The 15,077-nt window shown below is 42.6% G+C and overlaps 1 protein-coding gene across 1 annotated transcript in view; it reads right to left on the bottom strand.

Moving 5' to 3' along the window:
• The window catches only part of LOC145402200 (uncharacterized), a 92,829-nt gene extending 86,755 nt beyond the window's left edge, over positions 1-6,074 (bottom strand). The window contains exon 1 of the mRNA XM_080274319.1: positions 6,070-6,074. Within this exon, the coding sequence (XP_080130445.1) occupies positions 6,070-6,074 (5 nt within the window). The remainder of the gene's footprint in view (positions 1-6,069) is intronic.
• Between the last annotated feature and the right edge of the window lie 9,003 nt (positions 6,075-15,077).

The raw sequence follows: 15,077 nt of genomic DNA, 5'->3' as shown, positions 1-15,077 counted from the left end.
TTCAGCTTTGGAGAGACATTTCGATTTGGGGGGGGGGGAGGTTACACACACAAAAAAAGCCTTCAAATACATCCTCACTACAAATCCCCCTCCTTCAGATGAATTCAATCGTCTGGAGGAAGGAGGAATACAAGAATACAAAAGGCCACGATATTCAGATGAAAGATGAATACAAAAAAAACAAAAAATGACTTGAAGAATGAAAAAAAAAAAATCATTACTTAGAACGCGTGTACTCAAAAACTGTCGCAATTCTCTCTCTCTCTCTCTCTCTCTCTCTCTCTCTCTCTCTCTCTCTCTCTCTCTCTCACTTAAGCGCTAGCAGCCAACTTGAGTGTTTGTGTTAGGGGTTAAAAATACTGAAGGGTGAGAATGAGATAATATTGGAGGTTAGAACAGATAGATAGATAGATAGATAGATAGACAGATGCAGAGAGGTAGATAGATAGATAGATAGATACAGATAGATAGATGGAAGGTAGACAAATAAATGAGGTAGACAGATGGATAGATAAATGATAGAGACAGACAGACAGATAGATAAACAGATAGATAGACAGACAAAATGCTACAGAGACAGACAGCGATACAGACATACATAAATAGATAGATATTAATATACCGAGAGATATAAATGGACAGATAGATAGAGGATAGATAGACGAATAGACAGATTGATAGACAGACAGACACAGAGTAACAGCAACAGCGGAGATGGATGCCAACAACGCTATTCATCACACCACCGAATTTTACGCACATACAGATGGGTGTACAGATGGTGTGATGGACAGATGGTTGCAAAGATGGTTATGTACACACACACTCTCTTGCTGTACACACGCACACACACAAGCAAACAGCAGGAGCCATGCACACAAACATCCTCTTACTCCACACGCACACACACACACACACACACACACACACAAGCAAACAGCAGGAGCCATGCACACAAACATCCTCTTACTCCACACACACACACACACACACACACACACACACACAGGTAAGAGTTAAGTCCAAACATTTAATCCCATGGTCCAAACACCCCTGCAAGTGCATGGGAGAGAGAGAGAGAGAGAGAGAGAGAGAGAGAGAATATAACAAGAGGGAAGAATGGAATGAAAGGAAAACAAACACAGCCGAAGATAAAAGCATGTCAGAGGGGGAGAAGGAAAAAAAAAAAAGAGAGTGAGAGAGGGAGAGAAAGGGAGAGAGAGAGAGAGAGAAAGAGTTGGAGGGGAAGAAGGGTAATGGGCAAGGGAAACAGAGGGGAAATGGAGGGGAAATGAGGGGAAGGGATATGAAGAGATTAGAGAAAGAAAGTGAAAAATGGATATGAACTTGTTTTCCCTTGCTCTCTCTCTCTCTCTCTCTCTCTCTCTCTCTCTCTCTCTCTCTCTCTCACTTATTCTATCTATCTATCTCTATCCATCTACCAATCAGTACATGGACCCGAGTATATGTGTGTCTCATCTACGGTACGGCATATTTCCTCCCTCTCTCTCATTCCCACCTCCCTCCCTCCTTTCCCCCCTCCCTCACGTTTCTCTCTGAATCTCCCCCCTTACCCCTCCCCCCTCTCCCGCCCCCTCCCCGCCCCCGACACAATGTAATGTAAAGATGTTTTGGCGTGCAGAGTGGGGTGTGTGTGTGTGTGTGTGTGTGTGTGTGTAAGGCGCTGGGGTGTTTTTGGCGAGGTTCCAGTAGGGGTGTATTTGATGCTACGGGAAAACTCTCTCTCCCATACACACACAAACACAAACACGGCGGGAAACGCGATACTCAAAACACCTACACCCACACACACACACACACACACACGCACACACGCACATGTACACACACGTTGAGCAGTGTATTTTAGCAGGATATGTGGGTGTTTGTGCGTCAATGCCTCTCAATATTCAACATTTTATATTCCATCTATCTATATACCTAACTATCTATCTATCGACTACTTCCTTATCTAACTATTTACTAAAGAATCCTAACAATACAGCCTACTTTATTCCAGTTACAAAATTCTTAGCTAGAGAGTTCATTTTGTGTAGAGGAAAATAATCACTCATAATCAGCTTGAATGAATAACTTGACCCGAAGGAAAGGAAGCGTTAAGACATGATACGCGTTCCCCGGTGACGTCTTGGGTCATTTTAAATCCGCTTCTCCATCATTAGTGGTCTTTCATCCTACTTCCTCTTCCGGGAACACCACTTCTCCTTATTCGACCCTCACCATCTTCCCTTCGCCAGCTGAGGTCACTGAGAGCAACTGTTCTGTATCTTCCTGCCTTTTCTATACTCATTTTAGAGTCAAAGGTGGCTTCTGCGTGGGGAGAATAAGAGAGAGAGAGAGAGAGAGAGAGAGAGAGAGAGTTGGTGTGTGTGTGTGGGGGGGGGCTCACCACATACAACGCTTTTAAACAAGGTGCAGTCAAAGGCTTTTCGTCTCATTAACTCCTCTCTCTCTCACTGACTTCCTTTACTCTCTCGCTCTCCCTCTCTCTCTCTCTCTCTCTCTCTCTCTCTCATACACACACACACACACACACACACACACACACACACACACACACACAAGGTGAATGTCAATCCAAACATTCAATCTCGCTATCTAAACATATCTACGCGTTGAAGGAAAGATGAGAGGGAGGGAGAGAAGGAAGGAGGGAGAGAGGAGAGGAGGAGTGGTGAGGAGAGGGAAGAGAGAAAAAATAATGAGAGACAGACAGACAGACAGACAGAACACAATATGCCTAAAAGGACCTTCAGCTTCGTGTCTACATACATTCTGTTCTGACATGGGTGATGGGCATGAGAGAGAGAGAGAGAGAGAGAGAGAGAGAGAGAGAGGGAGAGAGAGAGAGAGAGAGAGAGAGAGAGAGAGAGAGAGAGAGAGAGAGTTAAATGTATACACAGCTTGCACGGACTCTAAGGTCTCTCTCTCTCTCTCTCACACACACACACACACACACACACACACACACACACACACACTAAGGAGCCTCTTGAGTTAGGGTCACTTAACTAAACGTTCACTGATTGTAAGGCCGGTAAATGTAGTGGTGGAGGAAAACGAAGAAAAAAAGAAAGAAAAAAAGAAAAAAGAAAAAAGAGAAATAAGGAAAACAGAAAAAATAGTAAACGTTTAGAGAAAAAATGTTTATTTTTTTTTTTGGAAATAAATAATATCGACAAGAACTAAAAAAACGCTTAACTCTCTCTCTCCTTCTGTCTGTCTGTCTGTCTGTCTGTCTCTCTCTCTCTCTCTCTCTCTCGAACTCTTTCATTTACTGAATTTTGGAGATTATTTTTCCTTCCCCCCTCCATCTTCATTCCTCTCCCTCCCCTCTCCTTCCCCCTCCTCCCTCTCACCTCCCCTCTCCTCCCTCCCCCTTCCCTCTCCTTTCTCCCATCCCTCCTCCCCTTAATTTCTCTCCTTCTTCTTCCTCCCTTTTCTCTCCATCCACTTCTTTACTCCCTCTTACCTCCTTCCTCTCATTCCCTCATTCCCTTTACCTCTCTCTTCCCTCTTCATCTCCTCTTCCTTCACTTCTTTACTTCCTCCTTCTCCCTTCCTCTCTCTCCTTCTCCTCCACCTTTCCTTTACCTCCCTCTTCCCTATTTTTTTCTCTTTCCCTCCGCTTTTCTCTCCACACCTACTTTCCCTCCTTCCTTCCTTCCTCTCATCTCTTCTTCCCTCCATACCCCTTCCCCTCCTCTAGTCCTCCTTGCTTCCCTCTTCCTCCTTTCCTCCTTCCTTCTCTCCTCTCCTTCCCTTCTCCTTGCGTCCTTCTTCCCCTGTTCCTCCCTCCTTTCCTCCTTCCTTCTTTCCCTCCTTCTCTCCCTCCTTCCTCCCTCCATCTCTTCCTCCTTTCCTCCCGCCTTCTCTCCCTCCTTTCCTTCCTCCTTCTCTCCCTCCTTCCCTCTCACCTTTCCTCCCTCCTTTCCTCCCTCCTTCTCTCCCTCCTTTCCTCCCTCTTCTCTCCCTCCTTTCCTCCCTCCTTCTCTCCCTCTTTTCCTTCCTCCTTCTCTCCCTCCTTCCCTCTCACCTTTCCTCCCTCTTCTCTCCCTCCTTTCCTCCCTCCATCTCTTCCTCCTTTCCTCCTGCCTTCTCTCCCTCCTTTCCTTCCTCCATCTCTCCCTCCTTTTCTCTCACCTTTCCTCCCTCCTCTCCCTCCTTTCCTCCCTCCAGTGCCACCAAGAGACCGGATTCCCACTTACTGATTCCCATTAACCCCTTCAATCCGAGGACGAAGCTGCTCTCTCTCTCTCTCTCTCTCTCTCTCTCTCTCTCTCTCTCTCTCTCTCTTCTTGCTACCTCCAGACGATTTTCTAGATAAAAGGAAGGGAAGATAGAAACAGAGGTAGATAAGTAGAAGGTAGTTTAATGAAGTAGAAAATAAAGTATAAAAGTAATTAAATAAAGTAGTAAAGTAGAAAATAAAGTAGAAAAGTAGGAAATAAAGTAGAAATAAAGTAGGTAATTAAGTAGAAAAGTAGGAAATAAAGTAGAAATAAAGTAGAAAAGTAGAAAATAAAGTTAAAATAAAGTAAGATAAAAAATAAAGTAGAAAATAAAGTAGAAAAGTAGAAAATAAAGTAGAAATAAAGTAGAAAAGTAGAAAATAAAGTTGAAATAAAGTAGAAAAGTAGAAAATAAAGTTGAAATAAAGTAGAAAAGTAGAAAATAAAGTTGAAATAAAGTAAGATAAAAAATAAAGTAGAAATAAAGTAGAAAAGTAGAAAATAATGGAGAAATAAAGTTGAAAACAAGAAATAAAGTAGAAAACAGAGTAGACAAATAGAACATAAAGTAGAAAATAAAGTAGAAATAAAGCAGGGAAGTGGAAACTAGAGATAAAGTAGAAAATACAGTAGAAAAGTAGAAATAAGTAAAAAAGGTGGTAATTAAGTAAAGTAGAAAATAAAGTAGAAATAAAGTAGTAAAGTAGAAAATAAAGTAGAAATAAAGTAGTAAAGTAGAAAATAAAGTAGAAAATAAAGTAGTAAAGTAGAAAATAAAGTTGAAATAAAGTAGTAAAGTAGAAAATAAAGTAGAAATAAAGTAGTAAAGTAGAAAATAAAGTAGAAATAAAGTAGTAAAGTAGAAAATAAAGTAGAAATAAAGTAGTAAAGTAGAAAATAAAGTTGAAATAAAGTAGTAAAGTAGAAAATAAAGTAGAAATAAAGTAGTAAAGTAGAAAATAAAGTTGAAATAAAGTAGTAAAGTAGAAAATAAAGTAGAAATAAAGTAGAAAAGTAGAAAATAAAGTAGTAAAGTAGTAAAGTAGAAAATAGAGTTGAAAAGGAGAAAGTAGTTAAATAAATAAATAAAAAAAACACAAACGAAATATATAAATCTTAATGTAGGGATGTGGCAGGTGAGAATGGAGATTTATTCACGGTGTTCTTACCTGGGTTTGGCATATTTGAAGGGAGGGGGGAAGGGAGGGAGGTAAGAATGGAGGAAAAGGAGGGAGAGGGAGGAGGATATGAGAATGGAAGACAAGAGGGAAGAAAAGGAGGGAGAGGGAGCGGAAGGGAGGAGGAAAGAACGGAGGAAAAGAGGGAGAGGGAGAGAAGGAGCTGAGAACTGAGGAAAAGAGGGAAGAACAGGAGGGAGAGAAAAGGGAGAGAAGGAGGGAAGTTGGAAGGAAGAGAAAAGACAGGAAGACTGAAGGGGCTGGGAGAAGGGGAGGGAAGGAAGGGAAGAGAAAAGAGGAAGGAAGGAAGGAGGGAAGGAGGGCAGGAAGGGAGGAATGAATGAATGAATGAAGGAAGGAGGGAAGGAGGGAAGGAAGGGAGGAATGAATGAATGAATGAATGAATGAATGAAGGAAGGAAGGAAGGAAGCTGTAGGAATCGTGGGGGCGAAGGAAGACACAGGGAGACAGGAAGAGGGAAGGGGAATAGAGGGGGGGGGGTGAAGGAGGGGAGGAGAACAAAATCAATGTTAATTAATCATTCTATCTACCCATCTATCCACCTATCAATCACTCTATCTACCTGTCAATCTATTTAGTCTATCTACATGTCTATCTATCACCCAATCCACTCTCACGCCATCAAGAGAGTAGGGGCCCGGGGTTAGGCTTATACTCCTAACAATGTGAGTGATGTGTACAGTACGAGATAATCCACGTGTCAGAGGTCAATTAGGTGAGTCAGTGCACCCCTGGCAATATGACCCTTGTGGTGGGGGGCATAAGGGCGAGGATGGCGTGTAGGGAGTCTGTGTTAACCCCCCAAGGTATTATGGGCGTTGTGGAGAGGGGTCATAGAGCCGAGAATGGTGTAACAAGGGGCCAGAGTGAAGGCTTTGGCAATATGACCCTTGTGGCGGGGGGGCATAAGGGTGAGGATGGCGTGTAGGGAGTCTGTTAGCCCCCCAAGGTATTATGGGCCTTGTGGAGAGGGAACATAAAGCCAAGAATGGCGTAAGAAGGGGCCAGAGTGAAACCTTTGACAATATGACCCTTGTGTTGGGGGGTATAAGGGCGAAGATGGCTTGCAGCGAGTCTGTGTTAACCCCCCAAGGTATCATGGGCCTTGTGGAGCGGGGACATAGGGCCGAGAATGGCGTAAGAAGGGGCCAGTGTGAAGGCTTTGGCAATATGAGCCTTATGGTAACAAAACATAGAGCACTCCGAGAGCTTACCCACGCCCACCAACATCTTATTATGCTCTGTGACTTTGACCTTGGACCGACTGCACTCAAAATCAACTTAGTATATTCTTGGCTGACCCCTAACACTTCCAGCAAGATTCATCCAAACTATATCAAAACTGTTACCGCTGACCTTACCCTGAGATCGTGAACTTTGACCTCTCCCTGTGACCCTGGCATTTAAAGACAGTTCTCAAAATCAAATACCTTAACCCTCGCCTTACCACGAATCCTTCCACCAAGTCTGGTTTAAATCGGAGAAAAATTGTTCACGTTAACCTAACCACGTGACCCTGATCTTTGTTTTCTCTCTCTCTCTCTCTCTCTCTCTCTCTCTCTCTCACTCACTCACTCACTTTGCCAGCGCAGGTATAATAACAATAAACAGGAGATTGTGAAGAGGATAACAAATAGCTAAATACAAGGTGCTACGAAACTCCAATATCAAGGAGAATACGATGCACACAGTAATATCGACTGTGGTGCGACTCAGGGAAGTGTGACAGGGAGGGAGGGAGGGGGTGAAAGAAGCAGCAGAAGAGAGAGAGAGAGAGAGAGAGAGAGAGAGAGAGAGAGAGAAAGAGAGAGAGAGAGAGAGAGAGAGAGAGAGAGAGAGAGAGAGAGAGAGAGAGATGGCGTTACCTCATGAAACAGACTAATTATACGGAAACATGGCTCAGAATACTATTATATGTTACCACGTGAAGGCGTCTACGGGGAGGAAAACTGAATCGCAATGAGAAAACTCCAGATCTTTATCGATATTATGGTGCTTTCTGATATATTTTCGTAGTTAAGGGTGGGGTTATTAAGATTTGCGTACAGCTTTTACATTCCTTAAAATCTGTGATATTCTTCGATACCATTCCATCGAAATTACATATACTGACCTAATTCTTAAATATGGCGAGATCGTTGCGTAGAATTCTCATAGTTCTTAAATATGGCGTGGCAGTACCGTAGAATTTACCTAGTTCTTAAATATGGCGTGATAGTACCGTAGAATTTTCCTATATTGCTCATGAATTTCGACAAAAATGATGGTAACATGCAGCATCCAAATTATTTTAAGAAATTTCCACAAAAAATGACGGTGCCATGAGGCTGCATTAATTATAAAGATATTTCAAGGGAATTTTGTAACAGCGATTCATTCAGAGCCAAAAGCAAAACTTTATTTTTTTCCAATTCGTTTCCATTAATTGCCGTATGGCTGCCAGCCGAGTATGGCTAAAATTAATGTGTGCTATGACTGTATGTAGAAAAATATCAGGAGAGTTAAAAGGAGCAATCATTATTCAGTGTCTGAGTCCTAATACTGCAGGGAACGATACTGCTGATGGCATGGACGGAATTAAACCAATATAAACTGACACATACAGGGTGAAATAACTATGGTCGACTGTGATATGAGAGCAAACGGGTCCTCATCACATCATCCCAGCACAGAAAGGCAAAAGAAGAGTGGCGTTAGCTCAAAATACGTATGTTATCCCTTATGCCTACGTTTTCTTCGATACGATACATTCATTTTCTTCCAACATACCCATGATCAAGTGAAACATATTTAAATCATTTTTCAAACCCAATTTTCACTCTAATGACTTATTTTATGTGGATTTACTCTTACCTTTGTCACTAGCGAAATCTTTGTATACAGTTTACTTTATCACTATATAAGGTTTCTTTTACGATAAACAAAATCAAAAGCGACAGAAATAAGATATACAATACTATATTTTCAACTCACACATTCCTCAATTAACTTCTGGGTGTTTTGCAGTTATACCTTACCTTCACAAATACCTAATCTTCCACGACTTACGTAAGAAATCAATACTAACGAAGATTTGCATTCGTATATAACAAATAGAAGGCGGTGACATAAGGACCTCACCGACCCCAGAACTTTCCTACCAGTTACCCCTCAATATTAAGTTTTCTATAATACTTACGTTCTCTATTTCAAAATTTTAATCGTAAACTTACATAAAAAAAAAGGACACCCCGTACCAGTGACAAATTCTAACGACTATTGACGAACATGCAATTATAAAGTGTTACGAATAATTTATAAGACAAAAATACAGTGGTTTCAAAATAAATAAAAAAAATGTGGCCACGTGGGGAGGATGGAGAGACTAACGAGGAGTGTATGTGTCGGATGGAAAGGGTGAGAGGAAGGGGGAGGCCGAGGATGAGATAGTGGGATAAAGTGGAGAGGCAAATGAGAGAGGGGTGTATGTGTTTGGGGAAGGGCAGCTTAATGCCAAGGGACAGGAAGACATGGAGGCGATTTGTTTTTGGCCACCCCTTACGAGATTAGGCGTCTGGTTATAAAGGGATAGATGTATTATTTAAAAAAAAAAAAATGGCATTCATTAACTTAGAAGAAAAAAAAAAAATAAAAGTGCTGATCTCTTATAAAATTATGATGTTATTTATTTGTCGTTATTGTAATTAATGCTTCTCGAGGGAAAAATATAAACGGTCAAAAGAGAGAGAGAGAGAGAGAGAGAGAGAGAGAGAGAGAGAGAGAGAGAGAGAGAGAGAGAGAGAGGGTAAATATAAAAAAAAAAAAAAAGGGTGGAAGGAAACAAACATGAAGGGTGAAATGAAAATGAAGAGGGGAAAAGAAGGGAAAAGTAAAAACAGTTGAAAAAAACATACACACAAAATAAATAAATAAATGAGAAAATATGATAGAGAACGAATTAAAAACAAAGAGGGATGGAAATAAAAGCAATAAAAGAAAAACACGAAGAAAACGAGAAACGGAGGGAAGGAGAGAGGGAGTGTGGAGACTCAGATGAAGCCTCCACGTTACAGACTGAGCTGGTTGCTATTGTAGGTGTCCTCCAGCACGCCCTTGACCAACCACAGTCGCACCACGTTATACACACTGATTCTCTGACAGCCATACAGACACTTGCCTCCACTCAACCCAAAGATTACATCCACCTCATTACCCATGTACTCTCCCTTGAGCAGGAACTGAAAGAACAAGGCAAACACATCACCCTGAACTGGATACCTGGCCATGTTGGGATTAGAGGGAACGAAAGAGCGGACTGTGCTGCCAAACATGCCACCAAGAGGCTAAATGTCCATGTGCACATTCCCCCAAGCCTGGCACAGACCAAGGTAAACGCCAAAAGCCATGCGTATCTTCTGTCTCGACGCCAACACGAGTCATGCGTGGCGTCGGGTTCACCATGAGCCACCTGGTATGCTACGGCCACCCAGTACCAGCCTCTCAGTGTTGACAAGGTGGTCCCTGCCCATGTTCGCACTTACTCTGCCTTCGCCTGGGATACAAAGGGACACATCAAATGCTGGACACCAACAAAGAAAAGGAATGTCAGTACTGCAACGAAGTGTCCAACGAACCTCTGCTTCACTACCTTCTCAGGTGTCCTGATACTACCACTCTCAGGACAGGCTCTCCAGCTTCACTACCAACCACTGCCAGTGAGGCATCAACAGCGGCTGCCAGGCTCATTGCAGCGACACCAACAGCTGAGCTTGTAAAGCTCGTCTCTGTCAGACCCCCACCACGACAGGCAAGACGATGAGTTCAGCTTAACGGTGGGCCGCCTAAATGCAAAAGCCCGCTCTAATAACCCATGAAGGGGCTATTCCTAAAAAAAAAAAAAAAAAAAAAAAAAAAAAAAAAAGAGAGAGAGAGAGAGAGAGAGAGAGAGAAAACAGAACACGGAGATAAAGGGGAGAATGAAATCTTTGGCAACGAACTCTTCTCTCTCTCTCTCTCTCTCTCTCTCTCTCTCTCTCTCTCTCTCTCTCTCCTTCAGCTAACGACAGACGATTTTGCTGAGGAGAAGATACACGTTCAGGGCACCAAAAATGTTTAAAAACGTTCCTAGCAAACGTTTGGGCCATGGAACCAACTTTATAATGGATTCCAACTTATACCGGACGATTTTACTCAGCTTACCGATATTCTGAGAGAGAGAGAGAGAGAGAGAGAGAGAGAGGGGGGGAGGTGACAGCGTGGCTAATCTACCTTCCCACCGTGTAATGAGACGGTGGCCATCCCTCGCCCCCTCTTCCCCCCCCCTCTCTCTCATGCTACACACACACACACACACACACACACACACATAAAGGAAGCTACGTTTATGAGTATGCGTGTGTGTGTGTGTGTGTGTGTGTGTGTGTGTGTGTGTGTGTGAGGGCAGGTGATGGTGGTGGGTGTTGAGAAATGCTCTGAACAACCAACATTCCTACCATTAGTTGTGGTAGTTGTGGTAGGGAGGGAGGCCTGGCGTGATGGATGGTGGTAGGGATGGAGGGAGGAAGGGATGGATGGATGGATGAAAGGAGGTAGTGATGGAGGGAAAGAAAGATGGAGAGGATATGGATGGATGGATGGGTGGAAGGATAACAGGAAGGATGGAATGAAAGAAGGATGGAAGGAAGGAGGGATGGAGGGATGGTGGTAGGGATGGAGGGATGGAAAGATGGCAGTAGACATGGAGGAAAAGAAGGATGGAGGGAAGGAGGGAAAATGTGATGGATGGAAGGATGGCAGTAAAGATGGAGGGAAAGAAGGATGGATGGAGGGATGGTGATAGGGATGGAAAGAGGGAAGACAGTGGAGATGGATGAAAGACTAGTGGAGTGACGGACGAATGGGTGGCTGTAAGGAAGGATGTCGTGTGTGTGTGTGTGTGTGTGTGTGTGTGTGTGTGTGTGTGTGTGTGTGTGTGTGTGTGTGTGTGTGTGTGTGTGTGTGTGTGCTTTATCCCTACATCTCTCTTTTCATACATTAACCATCTCAGTGAATAACGCGTCCAAAAAATACATGCATGTATAGAAGTCGTATATTCTCGTGGTATTAGTGGCCTCCCTAGCATCTCCCACACACTTCTCCAGTTCACATTAAAAAAAAAAAAAGATAATCCTCATATATTAAGCGGTCATCTGGTTATCATCATCATCATCATCATCACCACCTAATGAATTATAAATGTCAAAGCTGCTATATTTACTAGTCATTTCCATCATCATCATCATCATCATCAAAGGAATGCTACCTGCCAAAGGTGCCCTATTTACTGCTCATCATTATCATCATCATCACCACCACCACCATCATCATCATCATCATCATCATCATCATCATCATCATCATCATCATCATCATCATCATCATCATCAAAGGAATGCTACCTGTCAAAGCTGCTATATTTACTGCTCATCATCATTATCATCATCACCACCACCATCATCATCATCAATAACCTGTTCATTTAATACACATACCACCCTCCTAATTACCATCCTCCGTCACCTTCAACTTTACCTAAACCTTCCACCTCCCCATCTTGAGTGCTGAGCTGCAACAAGGCATGAACGATAGAGTATGATGCTTGTCGCGAAGAAATGCTATGGAATGGATGTAGGGCCACAGTATTGCCTTAGCCTGCAACTGAGCGACGGGAAATGAGTCGCAAAAGGACATGAATCAAGTAAACACCCTCTGCTCAAATCCAAAGTCCTGGAATCTGGAAATGAAGATCCTGGATTCCCTCTTCTCTGCTACCTTATCTTGAAGTGTTTACCTGTACACTGAAGTAGTGATGATATTCTTAACTACCCCCACCCATACTCTACCCCCGTGTGTTCAAAGCAGAGAGCAGACACCGCTTTACTTACCTCCCTCCCCCCACAGGTGACATTAACACCCCTTCCCCACCACCACGCACACCCACACCCGGAAAAACCAACATACTTACACACACCCGTAAAAATGGTGAGCAGGTCTGTAAGCTTTGAGCCAACCACATGGACCGCAGCCCTCACCACAGCTCTCACCACAGTCCTCCACCACAGCCCTCACCACACCCCTCACCACAATCACCCTCCCAGCATCACTAAACCGCGTGGGATAGGGATGCTCGCGTGACCAATGTTGTCTCAATACATGTAGCAAAGGGAGAGAGGGAGGGAGAAAGGGAGGGAGGGGAGAGAAGGGAGGGGGAGAGGGAGGGAGAGGAGAGGGAGGGAAGGGAGGGGGAGGGGAGAGGGAGGGAAAGAGGGGGAGATGGGGAGAGAGAGAGGAATTTACCACATATAACAAAAGATTTTCTCAATGTGTGTGCAGAAGAACCGTTTAAGAGAGAGAGAGAGAGACCCCACCGTACGAAGCTCAAAGGTAGAAAAAGACAATACTATACGACTCCACATCCTTTCCCCAACACACTTCTTCGTGACTAGCAAAGCATTCTAGTGTTAATCTCTTGTTAAAACCCGGGATTCGGCATGGACAAGGGGCGATTTTAGGCCAAATAAAAATGAACAGAGTATAGTTGGGAAGGGGTCACACACACACAAAAAAAAAAAAAAAAAAAAAAAAAGAAACAAAGGCTGAATTCTGTTATTTTTCTTCCGCCGTTCGAGTTATCATTTTTATCTACCTATTTATCTATCTATCCCTCCCTCCATCCATCTATCTATCTATCTATTCGACTCGGTTCTAAGGCAGGTCCCCCTCACCTCGCGCTCGTTCTCCCTCTCCTTCTCCTTGCCACGACCCGACAAATTTACTCTACTTTGGGCCTATCTCCGGTAGTGAAGGGGTTCTGAAGCCCATGTATAAATCGTCTGGCTCGAAAACTCTCCCCAGGGCTGGGTAAAATCGTCTGAAGACAGGGGGAAGAAAAGGCAAGATTGAAATAAGGAGACGGTGACGCAGTGATGAAAATAACATGACTTTAAATACGTTGTTCTATTTTAATCAGTGTCTTCCCAATTTATTTCGAGTCTGGAGGGAGTAAAGATAATAAATAAATAAATGAAATAAATAAACACGTAAAGAAAAAAATGCAAAAAAAAAGAAAAAAGAAAGAAAAAGAAAAAGAGAGAGAGAGAGAGAGAGAGAATAGATAATAAAGAAATACGTGAGAAAAATTAATAATAAATAAATAAAATAAGAAAGTGGGTAAAGAAAGAGAAAAAAAATAAAGAAAAAGAAAGAAAGAGAGAGAGAAAAAGAAAGCATAAGAGAAAGAACAAAGACAAACGGAAAAAGTAGGTAAATAAAAAAATAAATAAATAAATAAAGGACCCGTAAATAAAGGCATAACCCCTTCCAACCGAGGACGTCTTTACTGAACTGGCTGACTAAAGACGATTTCAATAAAGTTAATAAAGGCCTCTCGTGCTGAAGGGGTTAATGGATGCTTTATTTGACTTCCCTTGCTCCAAAAACTTCTCAAAAATAAATATAAATAAATAAATAAAGACATAAAGGAAGAAACATACATTCGATTTCTTTATTTCGTTTTCTTTATTCATCTTTATTCATTTCTACGTTTTCTTTACTATTTCTTCTTCGTCATCATCATCATCATCATCATTATTATCATCATCATTATCGTACTGTTTTCTTCATCGTCATTATTATCATCATTACATCATCACCATCATCATCAGCAGAAGCAGCATCACTATCAATATTGTCTTCTTCATCATCATCATCATTATCATATTACTTTCATCATCATCATCATTATCATCATCATCACATCATCACCATTATCATCATCATCTTCTTCATCATCATCATCATCGTATACTCTTCTTCTTCACCATCATCATCATCATCAATATCGTCTTCTATTTCTTCATCCCGTTTTCTGTAGCTATGAGGGGGCACTGAGCTAGAGGGGTTAGACACAGCCTCCACTCACCCCTTCCCTTCTAGATATCACCCCTAAGAAGAAAAATCGTCTGGTGCTAAACAAACAAACAAACAAACAAAACAAACGCCACGGCACTGAAAAAATTGCCATGTGTGTTTTTTTTTTAAGAAGTGTATGAGCATTTCCATTTTCTTGATTTTTTCTTGTTTTTCTTTTTTTTTTTCGTACCTGAGGAGCTAATTTCGGCCAGGAAGAGGAAGGGCGTTGGATGTGGATCGAACCTGCAGCCTTTCACATCCTGGTTTTCTTGGTTTATTGTTTTTCTTTACCTTCCTTTTTTTTGTGTGTGTGGGGGGGGAGGGTCGTTTCCGGGATGGGAGGAGGTGGAGGAGGAGGAGAGAGAGAGAGAGAGAGTAAAGGAAGTGTAGACAAAGAGAAACAGAGAAAGTTTTTTTCTACACTGCCCTAAAGCCTTTGTTCGGGCCTAGGCTGGCATAGAAAACGGGATGAGGCATTGTGACCCGATCGTCTTTTGTCACCCAGGAAGTTGCAGGCATTGTGTGTGTGTGTGTGTGTGTGTGTGTGTGTGTGTGTGTGTGTGTGTGTGTGTGTGTGTGTGTGTGTGTGATCGAAAGGACGCTAGATCGATCTCATACATCACCTCGCTATACAATCCGAATTTTAGGGGTGGCCCGGGGCGTACGGTGGCCTCCTGGCGGTTAAGATGATCCGGAT

This window comes from Coenobita brevimanus, chromosome 57 (assembly GCF_032717465.1).
Source record: "Coenobita brevimanus isolate Jiangsu-jjx chromosome 57, ASM3271746v2, whole genome shotgun sequence".
NCBI lineage: Eukaryota > Metazoa > Arthropoda > Malacostraca > Decapoda > Coenobitidae > Coenobita > Coenobita brevimanus.
This window is presented reverse-complemented; position numbering and strand designations above follow the sequence as displayed.